The sequence below is a fragment of the Papaver somniferum genome, chromosome 1 (genome assembly GCF_003573695.1).
Source record: "Papaver somniferum cultivar HN1 chromosome 1, ASM357369v1, whole genome shotgun sequence".
Taxonomy (NCBI): Eukaryota; Viridiplantae; Streptophyta; class Magnoliopsida; order Ranunculales; family Papaveraceae; genus Papaver; species Papaver somniferum.
Genome location: NC_039358.1, coordinates 233,448,053 through 233,465,791, shown reverse-complemented (window position 1 = coordinate 233,465,791; position 17,739 = coordinate 233,448,053). Strand labels below are relative to the sequence as shown.

General features: G+C 38.2%; 3 protein-coding genes across 3 annotated transcripts; 1 reads left to right on the top strand and 2 right to left on the bottom strand.

Annotated features, from left to right (window-relative positions):
• The first annotated feature begins 2,771 nt into the window (after positions 1-2,771).
• Positions 2,772-3,278, top strand: LOC113272521 (F-box/kelch-repeat protein At3g06240-like). Its single transcript, XM_026522347.1, has one exon. It carries the CDS (start codon positions 2,772-2,774, stop codon positions 3,276-3,278), a length of 507 nt encoding a protein of 168 aa, XP_026378132.1.
• Positions 3,279-7,141: 3,863 nt separating this feature from the next.
• On the bottom strand, positions 7,142-9,004 carry LOC113319248 (pentatricopeptide repeat-containing protein At3g22470, mitochondrial-like). The gene has a single exon (XM_026567518.1). The coding sequence runs from the start codon at positions 7,794-7,796 to the stop codon at positions 7,254-7,256; it is 543 nt and encodes a 180-aa protein (XP_026423303.1). The 5' UTR covers positions 7,797-9,004; the 3' UTR covers positions 7,142-7,253.
• LOC113272515 (pentatricopeptide repeat-containing protein At1g12300, mitochondrial-like) lies at positions 7,826-8,860 on the bottom strand. Its single transcript, XM_026522340.1, has one exon. The coding sequence runs from the start codon at positions 8,858-8,860 to the stop codon at positions 7,826-7,828; it is 1,035 nt and encodes a 344-aa protein (XP_026378125.1).
• Positions 9,005-17,739: the final 8,735 nt, after the last annotated feature.

Genomic DNA, 17,739 nt, shown 5'->3' with positions numbered 1-17,739 from the left:
GGAAGTGAGGGAAGAGACGCATGTCAAGTACTAGAGTAATAAATGATCTGACAAGGCAGTCGAGGGGATAAGGTAGACCTGGTCAAAGTTGGACTTGGGGCTAAAATAATATCGGGCCAGAATGGAGGGCGATATCGATCGTATTTAGCTGAAACAACCTATATCGGGTGGAAGAACATCGGGAGACAACATCACGAAAGCTCGGCTCGACATCTCGGGAGAAATACCCTTCATCACCCGAGACGAACAACAAGGAAGATACACCAAGACTCACACTGTAACTTGGATGTATCATCATGTGTAACTATAAATAGAGAGCTCTACTAAGAGTTCAAAAAGGCAATTCAGTGAGAGATAAGAGAATACTAAGTACCTTGTTAGAGCGAATAGAGTGCAAACTAGTAAGATACACCCTTTGTAACCTCGAATCAATTAATAAGATCATCCTTTCACCCCGTGGACGTAGATAATCATACCGAACCACGTATATCTTGTGTTCTTGTTCTTCTCTTATTTGTTTTACTTCATTGAATATGATTGATATCCTTTGGATGTAGAAGTAGGATTTTCCACATCTATAAAGCCAACAATATAAATAACATTACGACTAAACTATTAAACATCAAGTTATATAAAGGCCAAGGCCAATCTCCAAGTTGTACCCTTGTTCTTTTTACCATCGAACATGGAAAATGAGTAACTATATCCAGCGTTGATGAGGCTACATATTAGAGATTGCAGGACAGATATTTTTATTATTTCCGATGTATAGTTCGTTTTTGTAAGATTTCCGACGTTTGGAGGCAGAATCCCAGATTATTCTTCATCCACTCCAATTCAACCGATTATTCTTCTCTTTTTTTTTTCTTTTTTTTTTTTTAATTTTCAAACAAAAACATTTTCGATAATCACCCAATCCCTTAAAGTAAGTATTTTTTCATTTTAGCTCGAATGAGGTAATTTTCTATCAATCCAATCACCTAGAGTAGGTTTCAATAGCATGCAATCACTAAAAACCCGATTTTTGAAATCAACGTTTTCTGGGAATCGGTCTACGTCAACGTACATATAAACCGATTTCATTTAGAAACCGTTTTTGTTCATGCCCACAGAGACCGATTATTATGGATGGCATTCTAGCTGGAGAAAAGTGAACGAATAGGTTTACGTTAATGCCCACATAACCTGATTCTGGTATGGAAGAGATTACTGTTTTTATGTTATCTTTTTTGGTTAGAATCAGATTACATGAGACCTTTTATAAACCGATTCCTATTATTCAATATCAGGAATCATTTTTTATGTGTATATCGGGTAAACCGATTTTGGTTAACCCATTATTTTCAGTTAATATTTGATCATAGAATTAAAATGAGCATGAAATCATACTCGATTTCAGTTCGAGTACAAATGAAAATAGTTTTATACCCTAATTGAAAATGCGTATGATTTTACAACCAATTTGAAAATGGTTATAATTTTATACTCGAATTGAGAGTGTATAACTTCTCAAACCATCTGAAATGAGTATGAAATCATACTCATTCGTAACTCGAATATATATATGGAGCATAATGAATTCTAGTTTTATTTTATGCTCAACAACACATAATTTACTGATCAAAATTATTTATCTTACCTAAAATCGGTTTATGTTCATGTACATATAAATCGATTTTGTATAATCGATCGATCTTCATGTCCATATAAACCGTTTTTGGGTAAAAGAAATTTTCAAAAAATTTCTGTATGATTTTGTATAATCAATTTTGTAAATTCTAAGCCTTCATAAATATACCACAGAGAGATAGGAAGGCACTTTCATCAAAATACTTTTCTGACTGATATTTGGTTGGAGGGCAGTGCTCAAAGTACTTTTATTATATATATATATATATATATATATATATATATATATATATATATATATATATATATTGTTTGTGATCTAGGGTTGGAACTAGAGAAGTGTGAAGAATATCAATGTAAAACCTTACCAGAGATTTAATCATCAAAATTATCATTAGTCTATGTCGGAAGTTAAACCAAGATACGGTGATTTGGTTTGTGGATCAACTATGAGAGTTGACATAGTCTGAGTGGATCAACAAGTGTTGTTGACACAGTATGAAGAAGAGTATGGATCAACTGCTGGAGTTGACGCAGTCAAGTTGGATCAACAGGAAGAGTTGACAAAGCGTGTCATATTTGGAAGACGAGCTTACTTGAGAAGCAAGATGTTTGAGTTCTAGAGAGTTCTGAAAGAGTTCTATTTAGAGTTTGGTTTATGTTAGGAAAGTGTCTTTGTTTAGAGTTTTATCTTTGTTAGGAAAGTTTTCTTTGAAAGTTTGTGAGACTATAAATCTTTGTTAGGAAAGTTTTCTTTGAAAGTTTCTGAGATTATAAGTAGGCTATTGAGCCACTGAATTATACATCGAATTGATTATCAATGTAGCCGTTTTATTGCTTCTGCATGTGCTCTCCTCTCTCTTGCTTGATCCTACAGTCTACTCTTTTTTCTATCGTAAGATGCCGGTGCGTATGCAAGTCATGGTATAAATTACTTGATCGTGAATTTTGTAGTATAAAACATAATTATGATATTAAACATGAAAATTTTAGACTACTTGTAACCAAACCAAGAGAAACAGCATATTATGTAACGTCTAGGATCCATGAGGGTGTTTTGGTGATTACTATGCTCCCAGAAATTATTAGACAAAAACGTAGAATCGAAATCATAGATATTTAGTGAGGATGTTGTAAAGATTATGTACCCATTCCAGGAGAAGCCCTGTGAACGTGGAGGTGACGGTATTACAATTCTGAGTAGTTGTAATGGTTTGATTTGCGCATCCCATGCTGGTTATATTTTTGACGTCTGGAATCCATGTACCGGAGAGTATAGAGTAATAAGATCGCCGTTTGAGTTTGAGAACCGATGTTTGGGGTTTGTCTATGATTTCAAAGCTTGTGATTACATGTTTGTTTCGATTTACTGTCAACCACGTACGGATGTTTCTCAAGTTGAGATAAACACTTTAGGTTCTGATTCATGGGAAAACTATTATTCTTACAATCCTTATCAAATTAGCGGCGTAAAGCATGGGGTGGTTCTAAATGGAGCTGTCCACTGGTTTGCAAAGTTTCGTACAAGTAAGGAGTGGAAACCACCACAACTCTTAATTTCTATGGATATGGAAGAAATACCACAACCTGAATATATGGACGATTTCGGTTACAAATTTGTTGAGAGGTCGCCTTTGCTAGCTTTGTAGTGTTTCCGATACTAAATTTGAGATATGGGAGATGAAACATTATGGAGTGAGAGAGAGTTGGTCTAAAGTGTTCAACTTAAGAACACTTAAGGGGACAGTGACAATGGCCTGTAAATACATAAGGAGAGCTGTATCTTTAAAGGATGGCGAAATCCTATTAGAGATAATGTGAAGGATAGTTATCGTGAAAGGGTTGATATTGTGAAAATTCACGTGGATGAAAATACAAGAGGGAATATAATAAAGGCTTATGTGGAGATTATAAATGAGGAGGATGAGAGATTATGTCAACACAAGAGAGGGTAGAGGTGTAAATTGGGTTGTGCCAGCACGAGCACAGCCCAACTCAGCCCAGCACGACATATCACGTTAGTTTCGTGGGCTGTGTTGGGTTAGTCTAATCAGCACAATAGCACAGCACAACACGCGGCACGGATAAGTACGTGGCCCAATCCAGCACAACACGTTAAGAAAGCACGTCATAACATGTACAAATACATAATATAACAAGGTATAATATATCACATTTTGTGTATATATACTTGACTAGAACATTAATTCACATGACAATGATCCAATTTTATATTTGGTTCGATATTTCTTTTTATTGAAATAATTTCAAATTATATGTAGATATCGTGATAATGTCCGACTTAATGTATACAATTAAGTGATCTCAAATTGTTTATAGCACATGTATCAGCACGACACAGCACGTGTTGTGTCCGTGGGCTATGTTGTGCCTAGCTTTTGACTAATAAAACACAGCACTGCACATCACGTTTAAATCGTTGGCACAGTCCAGCACGACACATGGCACGTGAAACATGCGACTTTGTGTGCCGGGTTGTGCTGGGCCGGCACGTTTTACACCTCTAGTAGAGGGTATGAATACACGAAGAATATCCAAGGGATGGAGGCTTATGTGGAGAGTCTAATTTCAGTTAACTCTGGTACATTTGTTTGGAAAGAACAAAAAGATTACTACAGGGTTGAAGAACTTTCGCAGCTCTTACGTGTAGTTCCCTTTCCAGAATATTAATATTAATGTGTACTGATTATTTTTTGACACGGACTTTTAGTTTGTTTTCTTCTATATATGATTCGTTTAGGCAGCCATATATTTAGGTTTTATGACAACTAAGAAAATGCGAGAGAACAAAATAGGAGTTATGTTGATTGATAACTGATAAATTAAAGGTTCATCCACTGAACAAAAACAGCCCAAAAACTGCTAGTTTTATTGTACCCAAAACAAAATGGTGAAACAAAAAGAAAAAAGAAACATTGTATTGTTGATCTTCGAAATGCATCTTCGCATCAAACCCCTGGATCGTAAGATTCATTAACCATTCTTTTCCAGGCTTCCAGCCCAAACGTGTTTCCCATTTACACTTATTGCTGCCGTTTCTTTCCCTTGCATGATTGCAAGGACAGGGATATCCGAATAGAAAATTATGGATGCCCACGATGGATGCTCATTACCTGGAACTTGCTGCATTGTAATTTTCTCGATACACCCTTTACCAAACGATCTGTAGTGTAAAGTGAATTTTATGAATAATAAGACACAGAAGATGATTAATTAATAAAAGAAAATTTTATGAATAATTATCTTGAGTAAGATTATTACCTTTCCAAGAAACTTTCAAGTTCCTTTTGTTGAACGGCATATTCTCGTGTGAACGTACAGAATATTGCACGCTTGCTTTCTGGTAGATTTGGAAGAACAGAAGAATACGCAGAGGGTTCATTAACAGCAGGTGCTGCTTGTTCTGCGTCGCCCTCATGCAGATCTTGCAGTAAAGGAAGAACGTTCAATTCCGTAAAGCTCATGCCTGAAACCTCTTGAATGATGTCATCAAAAGCGATGGCAAAGGATCCGAAGACGGTTTCATTCACTTTAGTTATCACATGCGTCCTGTTCGCATATACCAACATCAAATTGATCGACTTACCACCCACTATGCCTTCAGTTAATGGCATGTCAGAGAGATTAGCCGCCGGTGCAGGCGATGTAACCGACTGAACCCATCCGAGACAGTTTTGTGCTTCATCCAAGATCTTGTTTACCACCATTTCATGAGTATTAAGAAGCTTTTGTACCAGATTCGGAAATCCCATGCCTTCAAGGAAAATCCACAGTGCTATTGCCTGCATTGTTATAACTATCTCCCTGCCACTATCACGTACTAGCCTCCGATACAACACTCTCTCATCTGGATAGGCGTTTTTGATATCCACTGCAGTAACGTTATCAGCCATTACGATGATAGCGGAAGAGATATGGATGATGGATAATGGATTTATCGAACGAGATGATGATGAGTAAAAACGCTAAGGGATGTGGAATATGTGTTTGGGGTTCGACACAATTTATAGGCACTATTATGACTCTTGGAGATGTCTTTTGCCAAGAGACGCGACTCTTGGTGAGAAAAAGATAAATGCGAAAAGATTTGTGCTTCTTCAGTTCAAGACATATCGGTAGATGCAATTGCGGGTATGGGACTTGACAGGGATCGCTCGTCCTACTTTAATTAGAATCGGAGTCCAAAAAAGGAAAATCCATATGTACTAGTAGCTTGTATAAACATACTTTCTAGTACTGCGATTATCACCATGTCGGCAGCACCGGCGAAGATGATTACTTTAAAGAGTTCTGACGAACAGACTTTGTCATCGAGGAGGCAGTCGCGTTGCAATCTAAAACCCTTGAGCACATGATAGTTGATAACGAGACTGAGAATATCGTTATTCCTTTGACCTCCATCACAGGCAGTATCTTGGCAAAGGTGATCGACTACTGCAGCAAACACGCTGAGGTTGAGGCTGCTGATGAAGATAAAAAGATTGGGATGCGCAGTTCCTGGATTTTGATTTTAGGACAAATTCTCAATTAGTAGTACTTGACATGATCCAGGCTGCGGATTTTCTTAACATTAAGGGCTTGTTGGACTTGGCATCAAAGAAAGTGGCTATGTGGATGGTCGGTAAAACTCCAGAGGATATACATCGTTTATTCAACCCTGAAGATGATGAAGAAGAAGAGGAGGAGATTCGTACAGTAGATGCATGGACCTTTGAGGATAAATCGTCTTAGCAAAATACATCGTATGGTAAAACTCCAGAGGAAATACATCGTGCATTCAACCCTGAAGATGATGAAGAAGAAGAAGAAGAAGAGGAGGAGGTTCGTTTTGCAGCGTGGAGTAGAAGGCGATCAGAGAATGAATTTGTAAATTTCCTCTTTGGTTAGATATTTCTGTTGTTTTTTTAGTATATAGATTGTTAACTATGCACGCTGATACGTTTCAGTTGATGATAAATTGGATGCTTATAAAGAAAACAAGCAGCAACATCAAAAGCTAACAAGTGATTTCTCTAAAACCAGCTCATAATACAAATAGACCTTGAAGCAGGGATACTCTTTGCTTCACAACAACATTCCAAGAAGCAGACAAAGACAATCAAACTAGCGTTACGGCTAAACTATTAAATGGGTAACTTTATCCAGCGTTGATGAGGCTACATATCAAAGATTGCAGGACACCTGAGGCAAGAATTTTGAACCAAAAGAACAGGATCCCTTATCAGAAAGACTAGATAAAGACAGGGAAAAGCTAATAGAAACTTGATATAGTCAAAAATAAATTGAGACTCTTACACCAACAACTTCAAGGTCTCACAAAACTAGCGCTAGATTTTTCAGTTCATCAGTTGAGAGAGTTTTTATTAACAAGGAAACAACAGAATCACTTGGTACAAATTTTCTTTCCCGCATCTTGCGAAGAAATTGTAATGCCTCCTCGGTCTCCTTCCCTCCTAGAAAACCCTTGATGATAATATTAAAGGCTATAGAATCCGATAAAAAACCTTTCTCTTCCATTTCGATGATCAATTTGTTAGCCTCCAAGAACATCCTGTTGTCAAATAAGCCATTTATCATAGTGGTATACGTTACTACACTAGGAGCTATCCCTTTTCTGGAATCTCATTAAACAGTTCCATTGCATCTTCCAATTTACCAGCCTGACAAAAACCATGAATAAGAATATTGTACATCTGAGTATCAATTAAGATACCAGTACCCTCCAAGGATTCAAACAATTCTATTGCCTCCATAATTTTCCCATTCTTGCAGAGACCATCCAAAATTGTACCGTATGTAACTTCATCTGGAGATTGACCAAAAGATTGCATCTCATTAAGAAACTTCTGAGCAGTCTTCATTCTTCCATCCTGGTATAATCCCCTTAACAATATACTGAAGGTGATTGTTGTGGGTTTCAATCCATTTTGTTTCATTTTCTGGAAAAGTTGCACAGCTGCATCCAACTTATAATTCTTACAATACCCATTGATTAATACATTGCAACAGAAAACATCTGGCTGAATGCCCCTATCTATCATCGAGTCAAACAGTTTCACCGCATGTTGCAAACGACCTACTAAACACAGACCATCCATCATTGAATTATAAGTAATCTGATCCGGTTGTAAGTTTATCTTGTCCATCAGTTTAAATAACCCCCAAGCATCTTCCGTTATCCCATCTTTACAATTGAATCTATTAAGATACTAAAAGTTACCCTATCGGGTGGAATCCCTTGATCCATCATTTCATCAAAGTATCTTCTTGCTTGTTCCTGTTGACCATGTAGGCAATGAAGGTGAACTAAAGAAGTATAAAGCTTTACATCTGCATACATTCCTCTACTAACCATCTCGTCAAAGAGTTTGTTTGCCTCCTTTAACCGGCCTGAATTCCCAAACCCGTTAATCAAAATACTGTAAGGAAATACATCGGGCACAGCATTCGAATCGTTGAGCATTTCCGAGAAGAGAACCAAAGCTTCATCAAGTAAACCTCCTTTACAAAGAGTATCTAAAATGGTATTATATGAAACAACATTTGGTCTGCAATTCCATTTCAACATGTTGTTTATTAACTTGAGAGCAGGATCCACTTGACCAGTTCCACACAGTCCATGTATAAGCGTATTGCATGTAACAGCATCAGGTTGATTACCCATCTCAGTCATTCTGTCGAACACTTTGATTGCATGATCAATCTTCCCTTGTAGACACAACCCTTTAATGAGTGTAGTGAAAGTGATAGTGTCAGGATGATGACCTCTCTTAATAATCTCTCCAAGAAAACAAAACCCATGATCAACTTTTCCTAAACGACAACAGCAATTTATCAAAATGCTCAATGTATAAATACTTGGCTGAACCCCAACTAAATTCATCTTCTTATACAACAAAATGACATCTAAGTAGCATCTAATCTTTGATAATGACCCCAGTACATGATTAAATGTATCATTAGATGGTAATGGTCTCTCCGAAATCAGTTGATCGAAGTATTTCAACCCATCATCAAGATTCCTGATTCTTCCAGATTTACACTCATCCGTCACAAAATGCTCAAGTTGTGATATACTATAATCATCAGCAGAAGCATAATAATGATATCTCACAATATTATGATGATTCAGTATAAATGAATTGTGAAAATAATTACCTCCTGCTGCTCTTGAATCTAGTAGCTGCAGTAATCTCCGACCCAAATTCATTTCTTATGAGAACTTTTGAGTATTTTGGGGGTGGCAAGCAGAGCTAATAGAGATGACGGGTTGAATTTAAGATTTGAAGCTAATCAAACCCATTCTCCATTGTTTTCAGACTTTTGATTCTTTTCCGAGTAAAATTTCAGATTATGAATTTAGGTCACACAGCAATTAGTTGTACTACTTTATTCTTGTTCTATACGTAAGCACCCAGATATTTCGCTCGTACTTTTATTCGGGGTGCTTTTAACTCACCAGCAATGACAACTTTTTGCTTTTGCGTTTGATATATCATGTGGCCAGGCAAATTAGCCGGCAGTATCTTGGCAAAGGTGATGGACTACTGCAGCAAACACGCTGAGGTTGAGACTAGTGATGAAGATAAAAATATTTGGGATGCGCAGTTACTGAATTTTGATCCAGGCCGCGGAGTTTCTTGTTGGACTTGGCATCAAAGGAAGTGGTTTTGTGGATGGTTGGAAAAAAACAAGAGGATATATATACGTCATACGTTAGATGAATGGACCTTTGAGGATTAATAGTCTTGGCTTAGCAAAATAATTTTGGAGCGTGGACTCGGAGTCGATTAAACCTGATTTTTTTTCCTTCTTTTTTGAACTAAGAATGAATTTATATTTTGGTTATGTGAAAAAAATTTCTCTTTGGTTATATATTTTATGTTCTTTTTTCTGTCTTGAAATATCCATCTGGTTCAGAATAATAAGAAGAAGCCTTAACAAGCAACCTTATGTACCCTGACTGTATGTAAAAATAGAAAATTATAGACAAACTTAGGTAGCATCTAGTTTGCTGATTATGCATGCGGATACGTTCCAGTTCATGATGAATTCGATGCTTAGAAAGAAAACAAGCAGCAATATTAAAAGCAACTTTTATCTTCCACCAAGTGATTCCTCAAAAAAAAGAACATACAATGGATGTTTCCTAGCAGGGACAACATTAAACTAAATTGTGATGCCTTTTGGGTGTCAACAGATACTAATGCAGGTTTTGGTTTTGTGTTGCGCAATTGGCTAGGTACAGGAAAGGGAGCAGGAATGGGAATCTTCAGGGCTTCAACAGCGGAAGAAACAGAAGCTCTAGCTCTTTTGCACACAACAAGATAGGCCATAGAAAATAACCTGCAAAATCTGGTCATTGAAGGCGATAATCAAGTGACCATTAACTATTTACAAGGAAAGGAGGTTTCAGTTCAATGGCAGAGTTTAGCAATATTAGAAGAAGTCAAGGTTGCAGCTACAAAACTAGTATCTTTTTTGGGTTTTCATCACATAGACAGGAGAGCTAACAAGGTGGCTGATGTGTTAGTTAAAAAGGGAAGAAAATAAAATCTAGCAGACTTTTGGTTTAATGATGTACCTATGTTTTTAATTCCTTCAATGGCTTTAGACAATGTCAAAGCTCAAAATGTGTGTAATTTAAACTCTGTTGTAATCACTACAGATGGCGTCAATTCTGCAGATTCAGTCATCGGAGGAACAAATCAATCTGATTTGATTTCCAATGAGTCTGAATCAAAGGATTAACTCTCTGCCTTTGGTAATCTATGCTACTTTCAAAAAAAAAGTGATTCCTCCAAAAGCAAACAGACCTTGTAAGGCGGGACTCTAATGTGAAATTTAATATTGTCGCCTTTTATGCACAAATACTCTTTGCCTCGCAACGATATTACTAGAAGTGGGTAATAAAACTAGCTTAATCGATAAACTATTAAACATCAAGTTATAGAAAGGCAAAGGGAAATCTCCTAGCTGTACCCCTGTTCTTTTTACCATAAAACATGGTGTTGTAGCAAAAATGTTCCTACAACATTCCTCGAGATTTGTACAGAAATGATGTAATCTTAACCGTCGGATGGCGTAAGATTAATACTGGATGGATGATTCGTACACAGTTGAGGTGATCCACAACTTTTCCTCGTGATACGTTCTTGATGATGGAAAAGATCCTACTCATCTCTTCAATGCTCTTGGCTTTCTAACACTTTTGATGAATGAAGAAAAGGAGGGGGGCTACTGATGAGTGCCAAATATTGTATATATTTATCCCTTTTTGTTGGCAATTTAACTCATCTTTTATGCATTAATTCTACATTTTACCCCATATTCTGTATTTTCATTGTTTTCAAGAATAAATATTTTTATTAATTAATTTTGCATTTTTAGGTAATAAATAAAGTTCGGATGAGTCGCGGAGCGAAAAGAGCAGAAAAGTAGTGAAAAGCCGGGAGAAATTACGCAAGGAAGCCGCGAAGAATGGTGCGCACAACCTCATTTTCTACACACAAAAGCGCCTCCGTTCTCAGCCGTCAGATCAGTTCCCAGAAGCATCCGATGGTCGCTCCTTCATAGAGCATCAAAATCTGAAGTCTCTGCCAAGCACCACAGCGCTGAAATTCCAAGCCTTCAGATTAGATGGTTGTTGAATCCAACGGTCGCTCCCTTGCTGTTCATCAACGTTTGGCGCCGCTGCCGGGGAGCTGGCTGCCATCTTTTTGAAGTTTTCAAGCTGCTGCTGCTGCTGGTGTGGAGCTGCTGCTGCCAAGCTACTGTTGCTGCTGTTGCTGTTGCTTCTGCCAACTTGCTGCCAACTGAAGCTGCTGTGAAGCTGCTGCTCTGCTGGTGCTGTTGCTGCTGCAACTGCAAGTGTTGCTCTGCTGCTGCAAGTGTTGCTGAAGCTGCTGAGAAGCTGCTGCTGCCAAGCTGTTGCTGTTGCCAAGCTTGCTGCCAACTGCTGCCAACTTGCTGCCAACTGCTGCCAACTGAAGCTGCAAAGCTGCTGCCAGGCCTGCTGCCAACCTCTTCTGCTGGGCTTGTGCAACAATCTCTGAACTGGGCTTGAACCAACTGAGCTGGGCTCAGTAACCTCAACTGCTCTTGGGCTTGCAACTTCAGCTGGGCTTCGTTGCTGCTGCTGCTGGGCTCTGCTCCACCTGTTGCTGCTGGGCTTGGACGTGAGCTGCTTAGGACGATCATAAAGCCAACTGGGCTGTGCAACTAAAAGGGGACTAAAAGCCTATTTTTGGGCTTCCCTCCAAAAACAAGTAAGCCTAACCCATGAGTTAACCCACTTGGGCCTCATTTAAATTCAAATTTGGGCTTGTAATAATTAATTTAATTATTTATTTGGGATTGTAATAATTTTTATTTTCTTTTTCTTTTTTTTTTCTTTTTGGGATTGTAATAATTTTTTTTTTTTTTTTTTTTTTTTTTTTTTTTTTTTTTTTTTTTTTTTTTTTTTTTTTTTTTTTTTTTTTTTTTTTTTTTTTTTTTTTTTTTATGAGTTGTGATAATTTATGCTAGGTTTAGTTCAAAATTTTCAAAAACCCAAAATTTTTAAACCAAAAACAAAACCCTTCTTTAAACCAAAACCCATTCAAAACCAAATCTTCATAACCCTTGTGGCCAAATTGTTTCCGATTGCTCTGTCTGACCAACATGTTAGTTAAGGTACCTACTAGGACATGATTGTGACCTACAGAGACCAGACAAACAGACTTGTTAGAATTAACCCAGACGAACCTATCGAAATTCTAAGTTCTGAGGGAGACAGTCCAGATCAACCAGAAACAATGGGAGAACCACGTACCCTCAAGGATTATATGTACCCAACTAGAGCCAGTCAACCTTCTTGTATTTGCTGCCCGAGGCTAATGGCCATTATGAGCTGAAATCTAGCACAATACAGATGCTTCCTATTTTTAGAGGTGTTGAGAATGAAAACCCGTACCACCACGTGAGAGAATTCGAGGAAATTTGTGGAACTCTGCGTTTCACTCAAATGACCGACGAAACCCTGAAGTTAAGGCTTTTTCCTTTTCCCTGAAAGATAAGGCAAAGGCCTGGCTCTATGCTTTACAGCCTCAATCCATCATGACATGGGATGACCTCATAAAGGAGTTTTTCAAAAAGTTTTTCCCGAACCACAAGACTGCGACAATTCGTCAAAGTCTGAATAGCTTTGTGCAATTAGAAGGTGAGACCTTAGCTAGATACCTGGAGAGATTCAATGAATTATTGCTCCAATGTCCCCATCATGGTTTTGAAAAATGGAGACTTGTGCAAATTTTGTATGAAGGTCTAGATGTGTCCACCCGAACAACGGTTGAGTCGATGTGTAATGGTCTATTCGTAGATAAAACTGCTGACGCGTCTTGGGACTTCTTATTGAAGTAGCTGAAAAGACGCAACAGTGGGAATCCATCCGTGAAACCAGAAAGACTACATCCGAAGCAAAGGCTTTTAGGATTGAAGCGGATTTTGAGGGTAGAGCAAACATGGCATCAATAGTTAGGAGATTAGAAGAGTTAGAACTACATAAAAATTCAAAACCTTCCACCACTACTCTCCGAGAACATGTCGCTTCATCTGTTTGTGCTGCTTGTAACGACCCCAACCATCAATTCCAAAATTGTCCAGATTTGCTTGCAGTCCAGGAGTCTAGGCTTGAACAGGCACATGCCATGTTTCAAAACCAGAGCATAACCCTTATTCACAGACCTACAATCCAGGATGGAGAAACCACCCTAACTTTTCATGGTCAAAAGGACCCACTCAAGGAGGACCATCTCAACCCAATCAGAGCTATCAAAACAATCAGGGATATCAGAACAATCAAGGTTATCAACACCCGAGAAACCCTCAACAACAATCAAACTCTCAACAACAATCATATCCTCAACAAATACCGACAAGAGATTATCCACCTTAGAGGAAATGTTCCAGAGTTTGATGCAAAGTCAGAAAAATCTAGATCAAAAGATGGATCAAATATGTGAGAGAGAAAAGGGTAAACTTCCGAGCCAACCCCAACAAAATCCAAAGAGGATATTTCAAACAGGCACAACATCCTGCACTGAAACCTCACCTGATCAAATCCATGCCATTACCACCCTCCGAAGTGGTAAAGTCATCGAGAACAACGTAGGCGAACCTAATGAGTCTGATACAAATTCCACGTGTCTCCACAACCCCAGAAAACCAAAGAATCTGAGCAAGTTGGAAAATCTGACAATTCTACTGCTGTGAATGTCCCTTTGCCAACTCATCTTCCTGTTGCTCCATTTCCTCAAAGATTGATCTATCAACAGAAAAGTACCCATTACAATGAGATGTTAGATCTGTTCAAGAGAGTCAACATCAACATTCCTTTTCTTGAAGCAATCAAGCAAATCCCTGCTTATGCCAAATTCCTCAAAGACTTGTGTACTCAAAAGCGCAAGCTCAATGTGCAAAAACGTGCTTTCTTAGCTGAGCAGGTGAGTTCCATCATTCTGAACAAACTCCACCCAAGTTTAGGGATCCAGGATGTCCAACAATTTCTTGCACTATAGGAGAACACACGGTCAATAAAGCGTTATTAGACCTAGGTGCAAGTGTTAACCTACTGCCATATTCTGTTTATGAGCAGTTAGGTCTTGGGGAGTTGAAACCAACATCTATCACTCTACAACTGGCAGACCGATCTGTCAAGATTCCTCGTGGAGTGGTGAAGATGTTTTGATCAAGGTTGACAAATTCTATTTTCCCGTAGACTTCATTGTCTTAGACACTCAACCTGTACAAAACCCAGACTGTCACATTCCTGTCATCTTAGGACGTCCTTTCTTGGCTACGTCCAACGCGATCATCAACTGTCGGAATGGAGTGTTAAAACTGTCTTTTGGTAACATGACGGTAGAATTGAATGTGTTCGATATTAGTCAACAACCTGTGAATCTTGATGATGATGATGTACATGAAGTTAATATGATTGAAGGATTAATGCAAGATTCGTTGACTAACATTCTATCCGTTGACCCCTTTCAAGCATGTATGGAGAACTTTAACCCTGATTTCTATGATGATGCATACTGTAGTGACGTCCTATCTCTGCTCGAATCTGTACCTCAAATGGACGTCACTGAAAGGAAATATGAAGTGGAACAACCCCTATTCTCTGATTCCAAGCTTATTCCATCCATTGTTGAGCCACCCAAGCTTGAATTGAAAATTGCCTAGTACGTTGAAGTACGCATTCCTAGGTTCTTCTGATACTTTACCTGTCATTATTTCATCATGTTTAGACACGGAACAGGAAAGTAAGCTTTTAGAAGTACTTAAGGAACACAAAGAGGCCTTAGGATGGACCATCTCAGATCTCAAAGGAATTAGTCCCACCATTTGCATGCACCACATTAACCTTGAAGAGAATGCCAAACCATCGAGGGAAATGCAAAGGAGACTTAATCCTAACATGAGAGATGTAGTCAAAGGAGAGATCCTGAAACTACTTGATGCGGGTATCATATACCCAATTCCCGATAGCAAATGGGTTAGTCCCATTCAAGTTGTGCCTAAGAAGTCAGGCATTACTGTTGTTCAGAACGACAAGAATGAATTAGTCCCTACTCGTACAATCACAGGATGGCGAGTATGCATCGACTACAGGAAGTTGAACACAGTAACAAGGAAGGATCACTTCCCGCTCCCTTTCATTGACCAAATGCTAGAACGTGTGTCTGGACACAGTCACTACTGTTTTCTAGATGGCTTTTCCGGTTATAACCCCATTTTGATTGTGGAGATTTTTGATTTTGGGGGATAGACTTCATGGGTCCATTTCCCATGTCTGACAGCAAGTTGTACATCCTAGTCGCAGTTGATTACGTTTCTAAGTGGGTAGAAGCCATAGCAACCAGAACAAATGACCACAAGGTGGTACTTTCATTTCTAAAAGAGAACATATTTCACGTTTTGGTACCCCTAGAGCTATCATCAGTGACGGCGGTTCACATTTTCGTAACAAGTACTTTGAGTCTTTAGTACGCAAGTATGGCATAACTCACAAGGTTGCTACTCCGTACCACCCTCAGACTAGTGGACAAGTGGAAGTGTCTAATAGGGAAATTAAGCACATTCTGGAGAAGACGGTCAACCCGTCCAGGAAAGATTGGTCATTGAGATTGAATGATGCTTTGGGCCTATAGAACAGCTTATAAGACACCAATTGGCATGTCCCCCTATCGTCTAGTGTATGGAAAGCCGTGCCATCTACCTGTGGAATTAGAACATCGTGCCTACTGGGCAATCAAAGAGCTGAACTTTTCTCTGGACGAAGCTGGAATTCAAAGGAAACTTCAACTCAACGAGTTGGAAGATTGAGAAATGAGGCTTATGACAGTGCCAAGCTGTACAAGCAGAAGATGAAGATATTTCATGACAAGCGTATTCTGCGCAAATCCTTCACTCCTGGTCAGAAAGTCTTGCTGTATGACTCCCGATTACATCTTTTTCCAGGAAAACTGCGTTCCAGATGGAAGGGTCCGTACCTAGTACGCACAGTTTTTCCTCATGGAGCTGTAGAGTTGGAGGATGTCTCCAACAAGAACGTTTTCAAAGTCAACGGGCAGAGATTAAAGCCATTCCTTGAGCCATTTCCACCCGACATTGAAACAACCGACCTGGAGGACCCAGTCTATGTGGACTAAACTGGTCCACTCTTTCCCTAAATAACCAAACAGTTTTCCAAATGTTTCCCTAAAAACCAAAATTTTCTTTTTCCCGACAAAACCAAATTTTTCCAAAAGTCCAATCCCATTAAAAACCAAATTTTCTTGTAGATAATGTGTTAGTTAAATTTCCTTTTGTATATATTTTGTGCTCATCCATTGTGACTGCTAATATGATGGATTTTTGCCTTGAAATAACGGAGTTTTAATCGAGCTCCGTACAATCGGGTATTCTCTCTCCTTTTACTCTACTCAGCATGTTCCTCTTCATATATTGTTTTATAATTCTTTCCATATTTTGAAACATTGAGGACAATGTTTAGTTTAGGTTTGGGGGTATAGAGTAGATACCATGATAATTTGCCATAATTGAAAACGAACTCCTTCTTTTTTGAAAAAATTGAAAAATTCCAAAAAAAATTGAAAAATCAAAATTAAAAAAATTAAAAAATGAAAAAATCATAAAAATGGAGCTCATTTACCTTGAAATGTTGACTCTTGTGCAAATATGTATTTTTATTAGGAGTCTTAGTCTAGATATTTAGGCACCCTGATTCTAGCACAATTCACATAGTGATAAGAAATTTGCACGCGCACGATCTACCAATACATGTATGGCCTCGATCTTCAAGGTGTTGGATAGGAAGTTACGATTGCCAATCACTTTAGAATACTGAACGAAACTGGACTAGCTTGTTCTTTGGTTGGTTGGGATAGAAGTGGAGGTTACATTAAGAAAGACAACCATCGAATTTAACTGGGTGCATCAAAAAGGGCTACCTCTTGCAAAGTGTCATGTAATTTTTTATTTCCTTTTGTATATGTATCAAAAGTGTTTCTTTGTTCAAAAAAAAAAAAAAAAAAAAAAAAAAAAATATCAGAAAAATACAAAAAAAAAATCAAGTATTTATCAATTCCATCATCTCTTGTTCCAAAAATAAAAAGAGAATAGTCAATGTAAATAGAGTCATGTAAATAGTCATCTTTTTGTTTTTGTGTTGTAAGCAAGGAGGGTGTATGCCATTGATGTACAACGCGAGTAATTGTGAAATACCTCCAACTCATTCACAATTCTCGTAAAGTCCGGACAGCTAGCTAGATTTCGACCTCAGTTCTTAGCCTGAGAAAACTATCTCTTGGTGATTAGTAGTCATGACTTCAGATCTTTCTTTACACATGTGTAGATACACTTTACACTCTTATCACATGTCTTTTTTTTGTTATCAGTGCTAGGATTGTGCCTTCGATAGCTAGATTGACATCTCCATTTTGCTGTGAGCTTAACTGTTTTGCACATGTCACATTTGATGGAATCTGAGCTTATATTTTGACCTAGAACTTTGTAGGTACGTTCTAAGCAAACCTTCACGAGACT